The sequence below is a fragment of the Saccostrea cucullata genome, unplaced genomic scaffold (genome assembly GCF_032062105.1).
Source record: "Saccostrea cucullata isolate Sc308-1 unplaced genomic scaffold, CSIRO_AGI_Scuc_v1 ctg2544, whole genome shotgun sequence".
NCBI lineage: Eukaryota > Metazoa > Mollusca > Bivalvia > Ostreida > Ostreidae > Saccostrea > Saccostrea cuccullata.
Genome location: NW_026926415.1, coordinates 125106 through 142353, shown reverse-complemented (window position 1 = coordinate 142353; position 17248 = coordinate 125106). Strand labels below are relative to the sequence as shown.

General features: G+C 39.0%; 1 protein-coding gene across 1 annotated transcript; it reads left to right on the top strand.

Moving 5' to 3' along the window:
- The first annotated feature begins 669 nt into the window (after window positions 1-669).
- On the top strand, window positions 670-12584 carry LOC134271632 (uncharacterized). The gene is made up of 10 exons (XM_062753841.1): window positions 670-813; window positions 1958-2059; window positions 2965-3012; window positions 3271-6048; window positions 6143-7202; window positions 7341-7487; window positions 7644-7796; window positions 7947-8117; window positions 10813-10980; window positions 11089-12584. The coding sequence occupies exons 2-10, from the start codon at window positions 1978-1980 to the stop codon at window positions 12266-12268; spliced, it is 5787 nt and encodes a 1928-aa protein (XP_062609825.1). The 5' UTR covers window positions 670-813; window positions 1958-1977; the 3' UTR covers window positions 12269-12584.
- Window positions 12585-17248: the final 4664 nt, after the last annotated feature.

Genomic DNA, 17248 nt, shown 5'->3' with positions numbered 1-17248 from the left:
AGAACCAAGTCAATAATGACTTCTGCAGCTTGTCAATTTTTTTTTTAAAGATTTTTTCCTCATTTATATATATACAGTAATAATTATATAGCTCTTTCATTTTTCCTTTCACATATATTTTTTTGCAATTAAAATCAATTTTAAAGTGAATTAATCTTTTGGTGCTATTTTATATATTGATTTAAATGAGTACTATAACCATTTAATTGGATAATACATTTATTACGTGAGGAGGGCTGAATCACTCGGGTCTCCTAGACGAGTCGGAACAGGGGAACGTAATCCCCACTTTCTGTCATTTTTTGCGGCTTATCGCTAAATTACTCGTGACGGAAGACCGTACAAAAACATGTAAACGGACGAAGTACAAACACACACACAACCGCAGCTCAGCGCAGCAAAGGAACCGGGAGTAACGAACAATTGTATCGGAGGCATTGTTATTGTGCACAGAGACAAGAATCGCCCAAACGCTTCGTTTTAAAATAAATGCATGAGTCTGACAAAGCATGTAAAAAATTAAAGTATTATTTAGAAAAGTCAGACAAAAATTTCTTGAATGCTGAAAGTTTTAGCTGTCGACCAAAGGAATGTTTTGTTTCTGTTTGCTATGTAAATATGATATAAGCCAGTTTGCCCGGTGTATATCAGAGTGCGTTATTGTCGGTGAGAGACCACTTGACTCAATCACTTCTTACCCCGCATCATCAGTACCAGAAGAATGTATGAGTAAGTAGTTAATTCTTAGTGCTACTGAAATTCGCAGGGAAAGAGAGAAAAGAAGGAATTGGTCAACAGAACAGGGACAAATAAGTAAGTATCAATTATGTTAACTGCATGATTCCTTACTATAAGAATTATTGAGACACACGAATTTAAGCATGCTATTTATGACATATAATAAAATTTTATATTTGTCCACACTTTTATTTTTTGTAGAAATTCGCTTTAATGTTAACAAATTTGTAAATGGAATATTCATATAAAACTTGTATTTTGGCTGTAAATGTTGCAAAGATTTGGCCAGTTCTCGAAATATTCAAGCAATTATTATATAGGCAAAGGTTGATTTTTTTATTACGATTATTTTCGGTTATAGTTACAGGAGGAACTTTTACAAATTAACATAAATCAAAACTGCCTTTGTTTTATTTTGAGCAACCAATTTTCACTGTTAAAGAATATACAATATACAAAAATCTCCAAGGGTATTATAACAGCATTATGTTCAGGGTCTTCGTCGATCAGAGCGGCATATAATGGAGTCTTCATCTGACTTTAATTCCCGTATCCCCCATAGATTCTCAGCGGGATGTCGACTGCTTTGTAACGTGATAATCAGACAGACAAACATATAACGACAGATCTTTGTTCTACACACATTAAGCTGACTGTCAAACACCGGTACTTCCTAATACCCCTATATCTACAGATGAGGGGTTCATCTCTTGTTCCTGGAAAGACTTAGAGGTTAAAAACAAGCATTGTAAACAAGAAAGCCTCAAGTTAAGTCCATTCTTTAAATCTATGCCAATATATGTTTTTTTCCCCATAAAAATATCACATTTTGTCCTTTTTCGATGTACTAGTATTCAAGGTTACCTGGATTATAAGTCCTTTTAAACTCCTTGGGTTAGTCGTTCTTTGATGTACTATTATTTACCTTTTGCTAGTAAGTCCTGTCTCACAACCAAGTCTTTCTTTGATCATGATATACTAATATTAATATGATTAAGTGTATAAGTCCTATCTCAACCAAAGATTCTTTTTTGATGTAAGTTAATACATTTTTCTGGATTGTAGGTCCTGTCTCGCTCCTACTTAGTCCTTCTTTGATGTATTTCTTAGTATTAATATGTATATACCTGTATTCTAGGCGGCCACACTCGTCCCCCCTCACGTACTGGGTGTGTACAGTGGTCCTGACAGTGAGTGTACTAGTGTTAATGTATTACAGGTCCTGTCTAAATCCAAACGATGCGGCCTCACTCGTCCCCCCTCACGTATTGGGTGTGGGCAGTGATCCTGACAGTGAGTGTATTGGAGATAGTAACGGCAGGTAAATCACAACCGTAAAACATACCAACCAAGTAAAAGGCATATTAAATTAACACTGATGCTGTTGTTACATTTCAAGATTTCATAATTTATTTCCTGGAATGATATGGTTACTTAAAGGTAAAAAAAAAGGAGTCATACATATCTTTGAAGAACTCCAACATTTCTGAAAATGTGTAATAAAATATAATTACAGATTAAAATCGACAAAAAAACATTTAAGTTGAAACGCAAATAATGACTAAATAGTAACTGTATGACAAATGGAATGTCTTCAGCAGTTTTATCGTCAACTTCCCTTTTTTTTTCGTAAGTAGTTATCCAACATAATCTGCATGTTATGTTCTCAGATCGATTTGCTACGCCATGGAGTTGATCTATTTTTGAATTCGGGCAGGGTACTGACAAATTAAGTTAATGGTACACGGACTTCAACAACCTTTAAACCAACCTTTTCAGGCTTTTGCACATTCTTCAATCCTCATAATGACCGTGTTTGTAATGACACTTCATCTTTAGGGTATAGTCTGTTTTACTTGTTTCATAACAATTTTTAAGTGATTCCTTTAAATATCGCTGACTACGAAGTACTACGTATATTTGGTCAATACATGGGGCTTAAGGCGATTCTGACCGGTCAGTAGGGGACGCTCTCTCCTCCTAGGCACCTGATCCCACCTCTGGTGTGTCAGGGATCCAGGTTTGGCCCTGTTCACGATTGTTTTGTTTACTGGATTAACGAGATTGATAACTGTTTATAATCTTTACTTTTAACATACAAGTAGATACTCTTTTTTTTAAATATTACGTTCACAAACAAACAAGTAATCTACCGGTATTTATAAAGCCTGTCATATTTGTATTGTTTTCAAGTCGCGTGTTTCAATCATCTCTGTTTCATTTCAGCTGACAGAGGATACGGTACGCAGTTTGGAAATCCGGAAAGTACACGAGGTAAGTATCAAAGATGGATGGCTGATGTAAAACCAGAGGACTGAAAAGAATCTTCTCATTTACTTTTAATGTTTAGAATAAGTATTTTGTGAATTTTTAACGGGCTACATTTGTCTTTTTAAAAGAATACTAGTAAATTTATCATCAATGGTATAAAAATAATCGTATTCAGATTATACGTGACGCGTTACTTTTTAAATACTTCCTATTATGTTTGGTCTGTTATTGAATCATACTCAGACTCATTTATCATTGCAGACTGCACTGGGAAGTGCAACCGCCGTGGGACTACCTATAACGCGGGGGAGAAGTTCTCTTACACAGAGGGCTGCATCAAATTCAACTGTGAATGTCAGTGTAATGGATGGTACGACTGTCCACGGGAAAAGAATGAAGACATTTGTCGAAACAGAAATACTGATCGTACAGGCCCATCAGGTCAGAACTGCAAGGAGTGTAACGTACATGGAGTCTTGTTTCCCAGTAACGCTCCGTTTAACTATAACCGTGGCTGTACAGAGCTAAGCAATTGTCACTGCCATTGCGATGGCTTCTGGAACTGTACGCAGGGTAGAGACATCTGTCGTAACACTGTAATAACTCAGCTCTCCGGTGGAGGGGGTCGTTCTTATTCTTCGGGATCCTACAGCAGTGGTGGCTCGTCGTCACAGAGAAGTGGATCCTCCAGCCGACAATCCGGTGGATACTCAAGCGGTTCATCCTCTTCTTCTTCAGGCGGATCTTACTCCAGTGGTGGTTCGAGAGGCGGAGGTGCAGGAGGGAGCTTTGGAAGTTCCGATTCAAGATGTAGACAATGTTTGGTATCACAAGACAGGTTGGAAAATCCAAATACTTATTTCAAATACCGGAATGGATGCTCTGAATGGGACAGTTGCTTCTGTAACTGCGAAGGTAGATGGAATTGTGACTATAAGACCCATAAGAAAGTGTGTGGACAAGGCGGGGGGAGTGGGGTGGATCTGAGTGGTGGGTCTTGTAGCCCGTGTGATGTTAACGGAAAGATTCAGCTCGGAAATACCGACTTTGTACACAGAAATGGATGCCATGAATGGACAGACTGCCACTGCTCATGCGGAGGGTCTTATTATTGTTCCAACACAAGCTATCGGTGGGCATGTGACAATATATGTCGCGAGTGTAGTGTCGACGGTAGGAAATATGCAGGAAATACAGAATTTTCACACACCGTTGATTGTATAACCTATGACCCTTGCCAGTGTCACTGTAACGGGTCATGGTCATGTCCTCCTGAGGCAGGAAAGTGGACATGTACGGATCGATGTAGAGAATGCGAAGTGGATGGAAATCGGTATCAAGGGAACAGCCAGTTTCGGCATAAGGAGGGTTGCTGGGAATGGGATCACTGTCAGTGTAATTGCAATGGGTCCTGGAAGTGCCCAAAAGAGCATGCCAAGTGGACCTGTTCGCAGCAGTGTAGAGACTGTGTGATCGACGACCAAACATACCCAGCCAACACTCCTTTCACATTCGAGCGAGGGGATTGTTATAGATTTCACTGTCAATGTGCTTGTAACGGTTCCTATGAATGCCCTTCAGAAAAAACCGAAAATACTTGTTTGATCGACCCTAGCACCGGATGTTATCCTTGTGACGTACACGGTAAATCTTATAAAGGTCAGTCAGTGTTTAATCACACAGACGGTTGTATGCAATATCAGGATTGTATATGTAATTGTAACGGATTTTGGGAATGTCCGGGCTCAAAAGCCGTGGACACTTGCCACCCTCATACTTCGGGTAGCTGTTATACCTGTGACGTTAATGGGAATAAGGTGGCCGGTGGGTCCCGTTTTTCATTACAGGAAGGGGACTGGCGCTTTGATTGTGAGTGCTATTGTAATGGAGGGTGGCAATGTTCAGCAGAAGCAATATACACTGGTGACACCTCCCATCAAATTGGAAGTCAGTGTAGAGATTGCTATTTCTTAGGCCGTCGCCATACCAGTAGGACTTCTTTCGACAGTCAATGGGGTTGTATTAAGTACAAATGTCAGTGCAATTGTGATGGAAAGGTAGAGTGTCCTGTTGAACAAGCAACCAGTGTTTGTTCCTCATATAGTCATTATTTCCAGGAATTCCAACTGAAGTCTCTTGGCAGCACACCAGCTAGGTATTGTTCAGCTTGCAAAATAAATGATCACTTCTTCCCTGGCAATTCCCAATTTGAATACGTGGATGGATGCCATCGACACATGTTGAGGTGCTATTGTAATTCCGGATACAGAGTCGCCAAGAAGATCATCGACTCTTGTGTAGAGGGTATCCTATCTGGAACTATAAAATACTCAAAGAGTTCAGCCGTTTTTCTCTCAGTGTCCCACAGATGTGATCGCAAGTGTATTGTAAACGGTATTGAACACGCACCTAGATCTTCTTTTGAAATTAACGTTGGATGTTCGACATACCGCTGTCAGTGTACTTGTAACGGCCTGCCTCAGTGTCAAGCTCCTGTAGACACGTTATGTAATTTACAAATTCATGTCATAAGTAGTTCAAGGATAACAGGTGGATCCAGCAGTTCTTCACACGTCGGCGGCACACACGTCCAGTCTGGCGGATCAACTGTCGTCAGTGGCGGTAGTCATTCTAGTAGTAGGGTAATATCCGGTGGAAGTTCCTCTGGCGGCACAGTCGTATCAGGCGGAAGCAGAAGAGTCATTACTGGAAATGGCGGATCAACTGTCGTCAGTGGCGGTAGTCATTCTAGTGGGAGGGTTATATCTGGTGGAAGTTCCTCTGGGGGCACAGTTGTATCAGGCGGAAGCAGAAGAGTCATTACCGGAAGTTCAAGTGGAAGTGTTATAAGTGGTCGAGGTGGCTCCTCAAGCACAAGGATAGTCAGTGGTGGGTCTCGAGTTGTCAGCGGGGGATCTTCGGTCAGTTCTAGCGGAAGTACAGGAAGTTCTAGAGTCATACGGAGAAGAATTGTGTCAACAGGCGGCAGTGGAGGAGGAGTGTCCGTGACAAGGGGAGGATCTACGTCAGTTGTTATCAGTAAGTATTCCACACTACATGTATCTGTTCCATATAATCGATTCCATTTTTAAAACTTTGTTCTACAGATACAATGTTTGCTTTCTTTTACCAGGAGATAGTGGGGTATCAAACAATGATTGTCATTTTTGTGTGGTGGAGGGTAAAAGGTATCACGGTATGGCTGTATTTGATTATAAACGAGGCTGTGTTCGATATAGATGCCAGTGTGACTGCAAAGGATATGCCATCTGTAGGGCTGTGAGTGTTAACGAATGCTTTGCTGAAAAAAGCCAGTGTAGACCATGCAATGTAGAAGGAAAACGATATGAAGCAAATTCTCGATTCACATTTGACAAAGATTGTCAGAGGACATCTTGTCGATGTGAATGTGATGGTATGGCGACCTGTGTTAGGACACAGATTCCGGGCTGTACGCATCACGATGGATGTCTACCATGCGTCTACAACGGTGTGACCAGGCAACCTAATACCCAATTCAACATCGATAAATCGTGTGAGAGAACTGTTTGTCAGTGTGATTGTAACGGACATGTTCGGTGTTCATCTCCTTTTCGCACATGCGCAGAACCTCAAACATGTGGTGGTTGCACCGTTGAAGGTCATTATAGGCCTGCAAATTCAAAGTTTACGCTCACTCAAGGAAATTGGAGAATGACTTGCACTTGTGAATGTGACAATCGTTATACGTGTGACAGAGCCAATGCTGAATATATCGGCGATGACTCTCATGAACTTAACACGTGCAGGTCCTGTACAGTTGATGGAAAAGTTCATCAAGGCAAAACCAAATTTCACAGAGAGCAGGGATGTTATAGGTATAGCTGTCAGTGTTTTTGTGATGGCACCCACAACTGTGTCAATACAGGAACTAACATATGCTCTAAACCAACCACACCCGCGCCACATATTGATCACCAACACTGCAAGCCCTGTCGAGTGGGGAACCAGGAGTATCCGTCTGAACAGCCTTTCAGTCTGGATCGGAGCTGTAAGCGATATAACTGTGAGTGTTACTGCAGTGGTCGCTATGGATGTCGAGATTCAGGGGAAAACACGTGTCATCACGAATCTCATACAGCAACAACGCCAGCCCCACGTCCAACATGTACCAAGTGTCACGTGCAAGGAAAGGACTATTCGCCAAACACCAAGTAAGGGAATGTTTTGCAAAAACACAAATGGAATAGGATTATTCGTCTCGGAATAAAATACTATAAAAAAAAATTCTGCTGATTTATTATGTTTTATTTTTTTTCAATTAATACCCCAAATTATTTTTTTTCCATTAGATTTACAATTGTTTATGACAAGTGTCACGTGCTTCACTGTAAATGTTCTTGTGATGGCACCCACGATTGTGACAGAGAAGTTACGAATACCTGTGGTCCGGACCAAAATCAGTGTAGACCGTGTACTCATGATGGTGTCAGTCATCAGTAAGTCTTAATCTAGTGCCCGTATATATGACTTAAAATAAATCAAACTAATTGTCAGCCCGCAAAATTGATTTTTCATTAAAGTGCATCAAAATTTTTTTCTTGGAGTAATATCTGTAACAATTTCCACTTTTAATTAATGTCGTCATTATACAGATCCGGTGAGCGTTATCGCCGAGTAGAGAACTGTGTAGAGTATGATTGTGAGTGTGGGTGTGACGGAAGTCCTCGGTGCAGCGCCCTCCGGCGGGTCTGCCAAGTGAGGCCCCAGTGTTCACCATGTACAGGCCCTGATGGACACGAACATCAGTAAGTCTTGTAAAACAATCCCTGACTAAGTGGAGTGGCATTATCTTCTTCGTTATCATGTAGATGCTGGTACAGTATCTACAGTTGTTAATATGAAATTACCATTTAAATCTGCAATGACATTTATGCTTTTGTTGATATATATTTCAGACCATACACACAGTTTCTCTATGACAAGGACTGTCTAAGATACACATGCGACTGCGCATGTAACGGAAGCTACAACTGTCCCTCCGAGAAAACTAGAAGAATTTGCCCCGAGCCAACCCAAGCCCCGCAGCGATGCCGACCGTGCACAGATCCCAACGGACGGCGACACCCGTTTGTTAATTATCTTTGATAAATACCATGCTAAGCAGTTTTATTGTAATTTTTTTTGAAAAGTGAAAGAGGAAGTTTTGACATTTTAAGGACCGCTTCTCACTGTCGGGTATCCGCGCCGGTTGTGACATGTTTGGATGCAGTGAATATGGCGGAGTCAATCAACCGCTTCGACTCATCGAAAGGATTTAGTCTTATTAAATGGAATCTGTAGTATGTAATTTTACAACTAAGAGACAGCCTGTGTTTAAAAGTAATTATTTATCCTGCAGCTCTGCCATTAATCCACGAATATAATGCAAAGAAACTGTTCCGATGGTGACATTCTATAGAACAACGTAACATGTTTGGATGCCAGTGTTTACAAAACTGTGTACGGTTTGGATGAAGTTCTGATACGGTTTGGATGAGATTCTTTGATATAAATAATACTTAACATTATGGTATAAAATGTCAATTTTAACACTTTTAAAGGAAGGGGTGGGGTTTCCAGATAAATTGTTTGAAAACTTACCTAGAAACATCTTTAACGAAGAAATAAATGGGTTCAAAACAGGACTTCATAAACCATATTTCGAAAAAGGGGGGGGGGGGTATCACAAACAAATACTTTAAAATGATAACTTGACTGTACTGCAACCCCGCAAAAAAGAGAGTAGGTTTACAGGCCTTTCAATGAACAAGTTCCACAGCAAGAGGCTAATTATGAATTATATTTGGGGGAAATGGTGTAAGAAGCCGACCCCCCCCCCCCTTTTTAGCCCTTAGTCAATATACTGATTCATGTGGGTTTTTTTTAATTTCATTCTCTTATTACATAATCGGACATATTCTGTTTATATGTACAATACATACTATTCTGCTGAATATATTGATTCATGAAATAATCATTTACATTAAAATTAATCAATATTATAGTTATATAATACAATGCAAAATAAAAGTTTATAACGAGTACCTATCCTGGCATATTGGCGTCGGAAGCAAAATGGGGGGGGGGGGGGCTAACTGATGGACCAAAAAAAAGAATTGAAATTTTCCAATCCCCAAAATCCTATTTCCTGTGTGTGTGTGTGTGTGGGGGGGGGGGGTTAATTTCTTTCTCTACCATTTTTTCAAACACTATATATACTGCTTACCCTTTTTTGATTATATGCCTGTTGAAATGGGGGGGGGGATAACCAACGCCCCAATGTTCAATGCATGCCTATTTAATGATACCCCCCCTCTGATTCAATGCGTATGTAATATAGAGTTCTTTTCTTATTATTCTCATACTTAGAATATAAATTTACATTTAAATGGACATAGTGAGGGAGAATATAACATATGCAATCAATGTAGCAAGCTTATTACAAGTTTAAAATCTCTGCAAAGTGAGGTCCGGCATTACACGATCAGTCGCACAATACAGCTGTGAGCACCATCTACATGTCCTATACTCGGCACAAGTGTCATTGAGCAGTTACGGATCTTTTTCGTGCCAGCACGCACTGCGACACGAGACCTCGCTTTATATTGTCTTATCCGAAGGACCGTTCTCTCCTACAGTTGGATTCGAACCCGCGACGTAAGGATCGACTTCTTACTGAACGCGACTCGAGGGCAGACGCTCTAACCAGTGCGCCTCGCGGGCGATGTAAGAGCATCAACAAAGGATAATCTGCCTTATAAATGGGACAGGACTGTTGACGGGATATGCTTTATACGATTTTTTTTTCATTTTATTTAACATATTTTACATTTATTTTATGTTATCAGACACGTAATATCGTTTTTAAAGAAAAAAGGGGGTGTGATCGAAACTTTCCTTTAAATTGTGTGGAGAAAAAAGGGATTCAACATTTTTATATGAAATCAACTGTAAAAACAATGTATGAAGAAGGGAAAGGGGAATTCTTATGTGTCTGTGAATTTTTTTTATGAATTGATACTAATATACATGTATATGTTATCATAAACGCCATTTCCTTCATGTAAGGGTGTATTAAAGAAGCAAACTGGTTCGCATAGCTCTACAGGATTCAGAAATTTGAAACTATAGACCGTCCAAACCGTAACATATAGATGTTGAATTTGCATCCAAACCAGAACACTCCCATCATCCAAACCGTACTATATTTGTTATGGGTACATAAAATAAAACGGTTTTTAAATACATTTCTTGTATGGGACATAAATTACACTTTTAATATCTTAAATGTAAAATGATTTTTCTTTCTTTTGGCTGCTTCAGATTTTAAATATATCTGATATTATTTTAACAATCACGAATTAAAACTTGCTAAAGGGGTATGAATGTCAAGTGCATCGATAAAAAAGTGCATCAACGAGTTATTTAATGAACTCCATAAACAGAATTGAAACACATCATTTAAATTAACCAGATACCTATAGAATTTCAATAAAAAATTGAGAGAAAAAATTAATATTTACCGAAATATAGACCTGGAAAAGGTACACAGTATTCCCCGTTTGTGGATTTTACGCCATTTTCACCGCATCCAAACATGTCACAACCGGCGCGGATACCCGACAGTGGCTTCTAATAAACATCTGATTTCAAAGAACCATGGAATATTTTACTCCTATTTTTTACTTAGAAATGAATAACTTTATCAACATCTACAATTCACTGTTTTCCTTTTTTATATAAGTTTTAATAATTTCATTTGGAAATAGAATTCTATTTCAGTGCAAATAGTCGATTCACATACGATAAGGACTGTCAAAGATATAACTGTATCTGTGCCTGTGACGGAACTTACAACTGCCCTGCGGAGAACACCCGCAGAATTTGCAGGCATGGCGAGGATGAACATCACTGTAGACAGTGCACGGATCCAACGGGGCGACAACATCGGTTTGTATGCTGAAAAATATGTTATTTCGTTAATAAACTACTAGTACTTTCGAAAAATCTATACGTTAGATAATTAGTCTCTCATTTCAATCTTTTAACGCCTTTCAGTGCAGGCGCCCAGTTCATATACGACAAAGAATGTCATCGGTACACGTGTACTTGTGACTGTAGTGGTGCATACAATTGTCCTGCTGAGAAAACAGTCAACTTCTGTGATCGTGGATCCAGTCATACAAGTGGCTCTGCTAGCAGTGGTAGGTCGTCTTACCGGAATGTTTCCTCCAGTAGTAGTTGGTCAACACGCCAAGGTGGTTCCTCCAGCAGTAGTAGATCATCAAATCAAAGGGGCTCCAGTCACCAAAATGTTGCCTCCCAACACAGTCATCTCTATAGATACGGTTACTCGTCTGCTAATAGTTATGGCAACACCGGCTGCTTTTACTGTGTTGCTGGTGGAGCTCAACGAAAACCAAACGAAAGATTCGTGTTTGATGACAATTGTTATCGATTTACATGCTTCTGTGCATGTAACGGTAGTTGGGAGTGTCCTGCATCTCAAACACAGGAGATTTGTCAGACCCACTCCATCAGCTCTGGGTCTGGGTCATCAGGTCACGGGTCGTCCTGTAGGCAGTGTACAGCGCACGGTAAAACATATGCAGGAAACTCCCAATTCCAACATGAAGATGGTTGTTATAGGTTTAATTGCGATTGTTACTGTAACGGGTCATGGAATTGTCCTGCTGATCGCACCGAAAACATTTGCACCCAGGAGAGCGGGGGTTGTAGGAAGTGTAATGTCCAGGGATACGACAGAGAGCCGAACTCAAGGTTCCAGTACGACAAGAACTGTTTCCGCTTCGACTGTGACTGTAACTGTGACGGGTCCTACGTCTGTCCTGCTGAGAGGACGAGGAGAATCCCCGGATGTGGGAGTCATCGCGCGCGCCAAGAAACTGAGGCCGCGAACTGTACCGAATGCGTGGTCCAAGGCAATAAGTACCGATCGGGCACAAGATTCCAGTACGTAAACGGCTGTGCCGAATACGATTGCGACTGTCATTGTGACGGAAGCTATAACTGTCCACCGAGCCGCACCGTGGACATCTGTAGGGACAAGAAAAAGTCGTGTACCGAGTGTGAACACGCCGGGTCAAAGTACCCCGGGAACTCTGATTTTGTGATCAATGACAAGTGTTCTCAAATTAAGTGTTCGTGTGATTGTGAGGGAAGAATCACGTGTAAAGATGCCATTAACACGTGTACAGATCGCGGGGATCTCGGGTGAACTGAATGTACGTGGTTTTAGATTATGCCTGGCATAATGTAACTTTTTCTAAATTGTTAAAAAAATACTACTTGTAGTTTTAAAAATTTGATATATTTATTTTTATAGGAATGAAATACTGTAAAAGATTTATTTATAACATATTTTTGTTACAGATTAGTTTTAAAATGAATGTTGAAAGGAACGTCTTGAATTTATACTCACAGATAAATATGTCGCTAGCTCTATATTTGTGAATTGGTTTGTTTTGATACGTGTATATATAATTGATATATTAATATTTTTGTAAGTAAAATAAAAGGATTCTCTTTTTCAATCTTTTTTTTTTGGCTTCGAATGAATATTCATAAAAAGTACAAACTGGTGGATGACTACAACATACAAGAGTTTTAAGTTGTCATGAAGGTTTTAAAATGTCAAAAAATGAGTTGCCAAGGCAAAAGTTAACAAGAAGTCCATGGGCCATATCGCTCACCTGAGAAGCTTAGACTATGATGTTCTTTACCCGATTTCCCCCTTGCTTTACCTATTGTAACCCCACTCTACCAAACAGGTCATAATTTGGGCAATTTAAATTCTACACTACCGTAGGATTCTTTCGCAAAAGTTTCAGCTTTTGAGCCTTTTCTGGACCAGAAGTTCCTGAAAAGAAGATTTTTAAAGAATTTTCCTATATAGTTCGGTGTAAAACTTGGATTCCAAATTGTGGCCCCGCCCTACCCCCCCCCCCCCCCCCCAATTTCGAATCTACACTACCCCAGGATGCTTCCACATAAGTTTCATCTTTTCTGGACCAATGGTTCTTGAGAAGAGATTTTTAAAGATTTTTTCTATATAATTTCTATGTAAAACTTCGATTCTCTATTGTGGCCCTACCCAACCCCCGGGGGTCATGATTTGAATAATTTAGAATTTACACTACCTTAGAATGCTTCCATACAAGTCTCAGCTTTTCCGGACCTGTGGTTCTTGAGAAGAAGACTTTTAAAGATTTTTCCTACATATTTCTTTTTAAAACTTAAATTCCCTATTGTGGCCCCGTCCAACCTCGGGGATCACGATTTGAACATTTTAGAATCTACACTACCCTAGGATGCTTCCACATAAGTTTCAGATTGTCTGGATCAGTGGTTCTTGATAAGAAGATTTTTTAAATGACTACACCAAATTTTGTAATTTCTTAATCATCCGCCCTTGGAAGGGGACTTGGTCCTTCTTTTAACAATTTTCATGCCACTTCAGCCAAGGATGCTTTGTAGCAATTTTGGTTAAAATAGGCCCTGTAGTTTTTGAGAAGAAGTCGAAAATGTGAAAAGTTTACAAACAGAGGGGCAGACTGACAAACGGGCGGACGACGGACAAATCGTGATCAGAAAAACTCACTTGAGCCTTCAGCTCAGGTGAGCTAAAAACAAAGCAGTGCCCTATCTGAAAGTCAGGCTTAAACAAGAGGCCCATGGGCCACATCGCTAACCCGAGCATTGTGGCTAGGAAAAAAGTAGAAATTGGTTTACAATACTATTGAAAAGTTTAAATCCAAAAGTTTGGCCCCGCCCTACCCCCGGGGGTAATGATTTGAACAAACTTGAATCTACACTACCTGAGGATGCATCCATATAAATATGAGCAATCATGGCTTTGCTATTCTTGAGAAGAAGATTTTTGAGCAATTATGGCTTTGCTGTTCTTGAGAAGAAGATTTTTAAAGAATTTTCCTATATATTTCTATGTAAAACTTGGTCGGCCATTTTGGCCCCGCCCTACCCTCGGGGATCATAATTTGAACAAACTTGAATCTACACTACCTGAGCATGCTTCCAAATAAATATGATGAATTATGGCTTTGTCATTCTTGAGAAGATTTTTAAAGAATTTTCCTATATATTTCTATGTAAAACTTGGGTCGGCCATTTTGGCCCCGCCCAATCCCGGGGGTAATGATTTGAACAAACTTGAATCTAAACTACCTGAGGATGTTTCCCCATAAGTTTCATCTTTCCTGGCACAGTGGTTCTTGAGAAGAAGATTTTTAAAATTTGCCACCAAATTTTCATTAATACGCAATTATCTCCCCTTGAATGAGGGTGTGGCCCTTCATTTGAACAAACTTGAATCCCCTTCACCCAAGGATACTTTGTGGCAAGTCACTTCTACAGAGTGTAAAGTCAGAGAAATATATCTACCTAATCACACTTCTATCAGAGTGAAAGTCACACTTCTAGAAATATATCTACCTGATCACACTTCTACAGAGTGTAAAGTCAGAGAAACATCTCTACCTAATCACACTTCTACAGAGTGTAAAGTCAGAGAAATATATCTACGCCAACCAGATCACACTTCTACAGAGTGTAAAGAATCATCTCTCCCTGATCACACTTCTACAGATATATATCTACCTAATCACACTTCTACAGAGTGTAAAGTCAGAGAAACATCTCTACCTAATCACACTTCTACAGAGTGTAAAGTCAGAGAAATATATCTACCTAATCACACTTCTACAGAGTGTAAAGTCAGAGAAATATATCTACCTAATCACACTTCTACAGAGTGTAAAGTCAGAGAAATATATCTACCTAATCACACTTCTACAGAGTGAAAGTCAGAGAAACCTCTCTACCTAATCACACTTCTACAGAGTGTAAAGTCAGAGAAATATATCTACCTAATCACACTTCTACAGAGTGTAAAGTCAGAGAAATATATCTACCTAATCACACTTCCACAGAGTGTAAATCAAAGAATCATCACTCCCTGATCACACTTCTACAGAGTGTAAGTCAGAGAAACATCTCTACCTGATCACATTTCTACAGAGTGTAAAGTCAGAGAAATATATCTACCTAATCACACTTCTACAGAGTGTGAAGTCAGAGAAATATATCTACGCTCTCCTGATCACACTTCTACAGAGTGTAAAGTCAGAGAAATATCTCTACCTGATCACACTTCTACAGAGTGTAAAGTCAGAGAAATATATCATCACACTTCTACAGAGTGTAAAGTCTGATCACACTTCTACAGAGTGTAAAGTCAGAGAAATATATCTACCTAATCACACTTCTACAGAGTGTAAAGTCAGAGAAATATATCTACCTAATCACACTTCTACAGAGTGTAAAGTCAGAGAAATATATCTCCCTACACTGATCACACTTCTACAGAGTGTAAAGTCAGAGAAATATATCTACGCCAACCTGATCACACTTCTACAGAGTGTAAAGTCAGAGAAATATATCTACCTAATCACACTTCTACAGAGTGTAAAGTCAAAGAAATATATCTACCTAATCACACTTCTACAGAGTGTAAAGTCAGAGAAATATATCTACCTAATCACACTTCTACAGAGTGTAAAGTCAGAGAAATATATCTACCTAATCACACTTCTACAGAGTGTAAAGTCAGAAGAAATATATCTACCTAATCACACTTCTACAGAGTGTAAATCAGAGAAATATCTCTACCTAATCACACTTCTACAGAGTGTAAAGTCAGAGAAATATATCTACCTAATCACACTTCTACAGAGTGAAAGTCAGAGAAACATCTCTACCTAATCACACTTCTACAGAGTGTAAAGTCAGAGAAATATATCTACCTAATCACACTTCTACAGAGTGTAAAGTCAGAGAAATATATCTACCTAATCACACTTCTACAGAGTGTAAAGTCAGAGAAATATATCTACCTAATCACACTTCTACAGAGTGTAAAGTCAGAGAAATATAATCACACTTCTACAGAGTGTAAAGTCAGAGAAATATTTCTACCTGATCCCACTTCTACAGAGTGTAAAGTTAGAGAAATATATCTACCTAATCACACTTCTACAGAGTGTAAAGTCAGAGAAATATATCTACCTAATCACACTTCTACAGAGTCACACTCTACCTAATCACACTTCTACAGAGTGTAAAGTCAGAGAAATATATCTACCTAATCACACTTCTACAGAGTGTAAAGTCAGAGAAATATATCTACCTAATCACACTTCTACAGAGTGTAAAGTCAGAGAAATATATCTACCTAATCACACTTTGATGTACAATCCTACATATCTACCTAATCACACTTCTACAGAGTGTAAAGTCAGAGAAATATATCTACCTAATCACACTTCTACAGAGTGTAAAGTCATCTCTACCTGACACATCTACAGAGTGTGAAAAAATATATCTACCTAATCACACTTCTACAGAGTGTAAAGTCAGAGAAATATATCTACCTAATCACACTTCTACAGAGTGTAAAGTCAGAAAAATATATCTACCTAATCACACTTCTACAGAGTGTAAAGTCAGAGAAATATATCACATACAGAGTGTAAAGTCTATATCACACTTCTACAGAGTGTATCATCAAAGAAAATCACTCTCCCTGATCACACTTCTACAGAGTGTAGTCAGAGAAACATCTCTACCTAATCACACTTCTACAGAGTGTAAAGTCAGAGAAATATATCTACCTAATCACACTTCTACAGAGTGTAAAGAGAAATATATCTATATCTACCTAATCACACTTCTACAGAGTGTAAAGTCAGAGAAATATATCTACCTAATCACACTTCTACAGAGTGTAAAGTCAGAGAAATATATCTACCTAATCACACTTCTACAGAGTGTAAAGAAATATATCTACCTAAGAAATATAATATCTCTACCTAATCACACTTCTACAGAGTGTAAAGTCAGAGAAATATATCTACCTAATCACACTTCTACAGAGTGTAAAGTCAGAGAAATATATCTACCTAATCACACTTCTACAGAGTGTAAAGTCAGAGAAATATATCTACCTAATCACACTTCTACAGAGTGTAAAGTCAGAGAAATATATCTACCTAATCACACTTCTACAGAGTGTAAAGTCAGAGAAATATATCTACCTAATCACACTTCTACAGAGTGTAAAGTCAGAAAAATATATCTACCTAATCACACTTCTACAGAGTGTAAAGTCAGATAAATATAT

Bases quoted from the DNA above. Each gene is read 5' to 3' on its own strand.
- LOC134271632 (XM_062753841.1), top strand. From the start codon at position 1,978: ATGCGGCCTCACTCGTCCCCCCTCACGTATTGGGTGTGGGCAGTGATC. The intron at 7,203-7,340 runs GTAAGGGAATGT...TTTTTCCATTAG, and splicing joins GACTATTCGCCAAACACCAA to ATTTACAATTGTTTATGACA. The intron at 10,981-11,088 runs GTTTGTATGCTG...AACGCCTTTCAG, and splicing joins CCAACGGGGCGACAACATCG to TGCAGGCGCCCAGTTCATAT.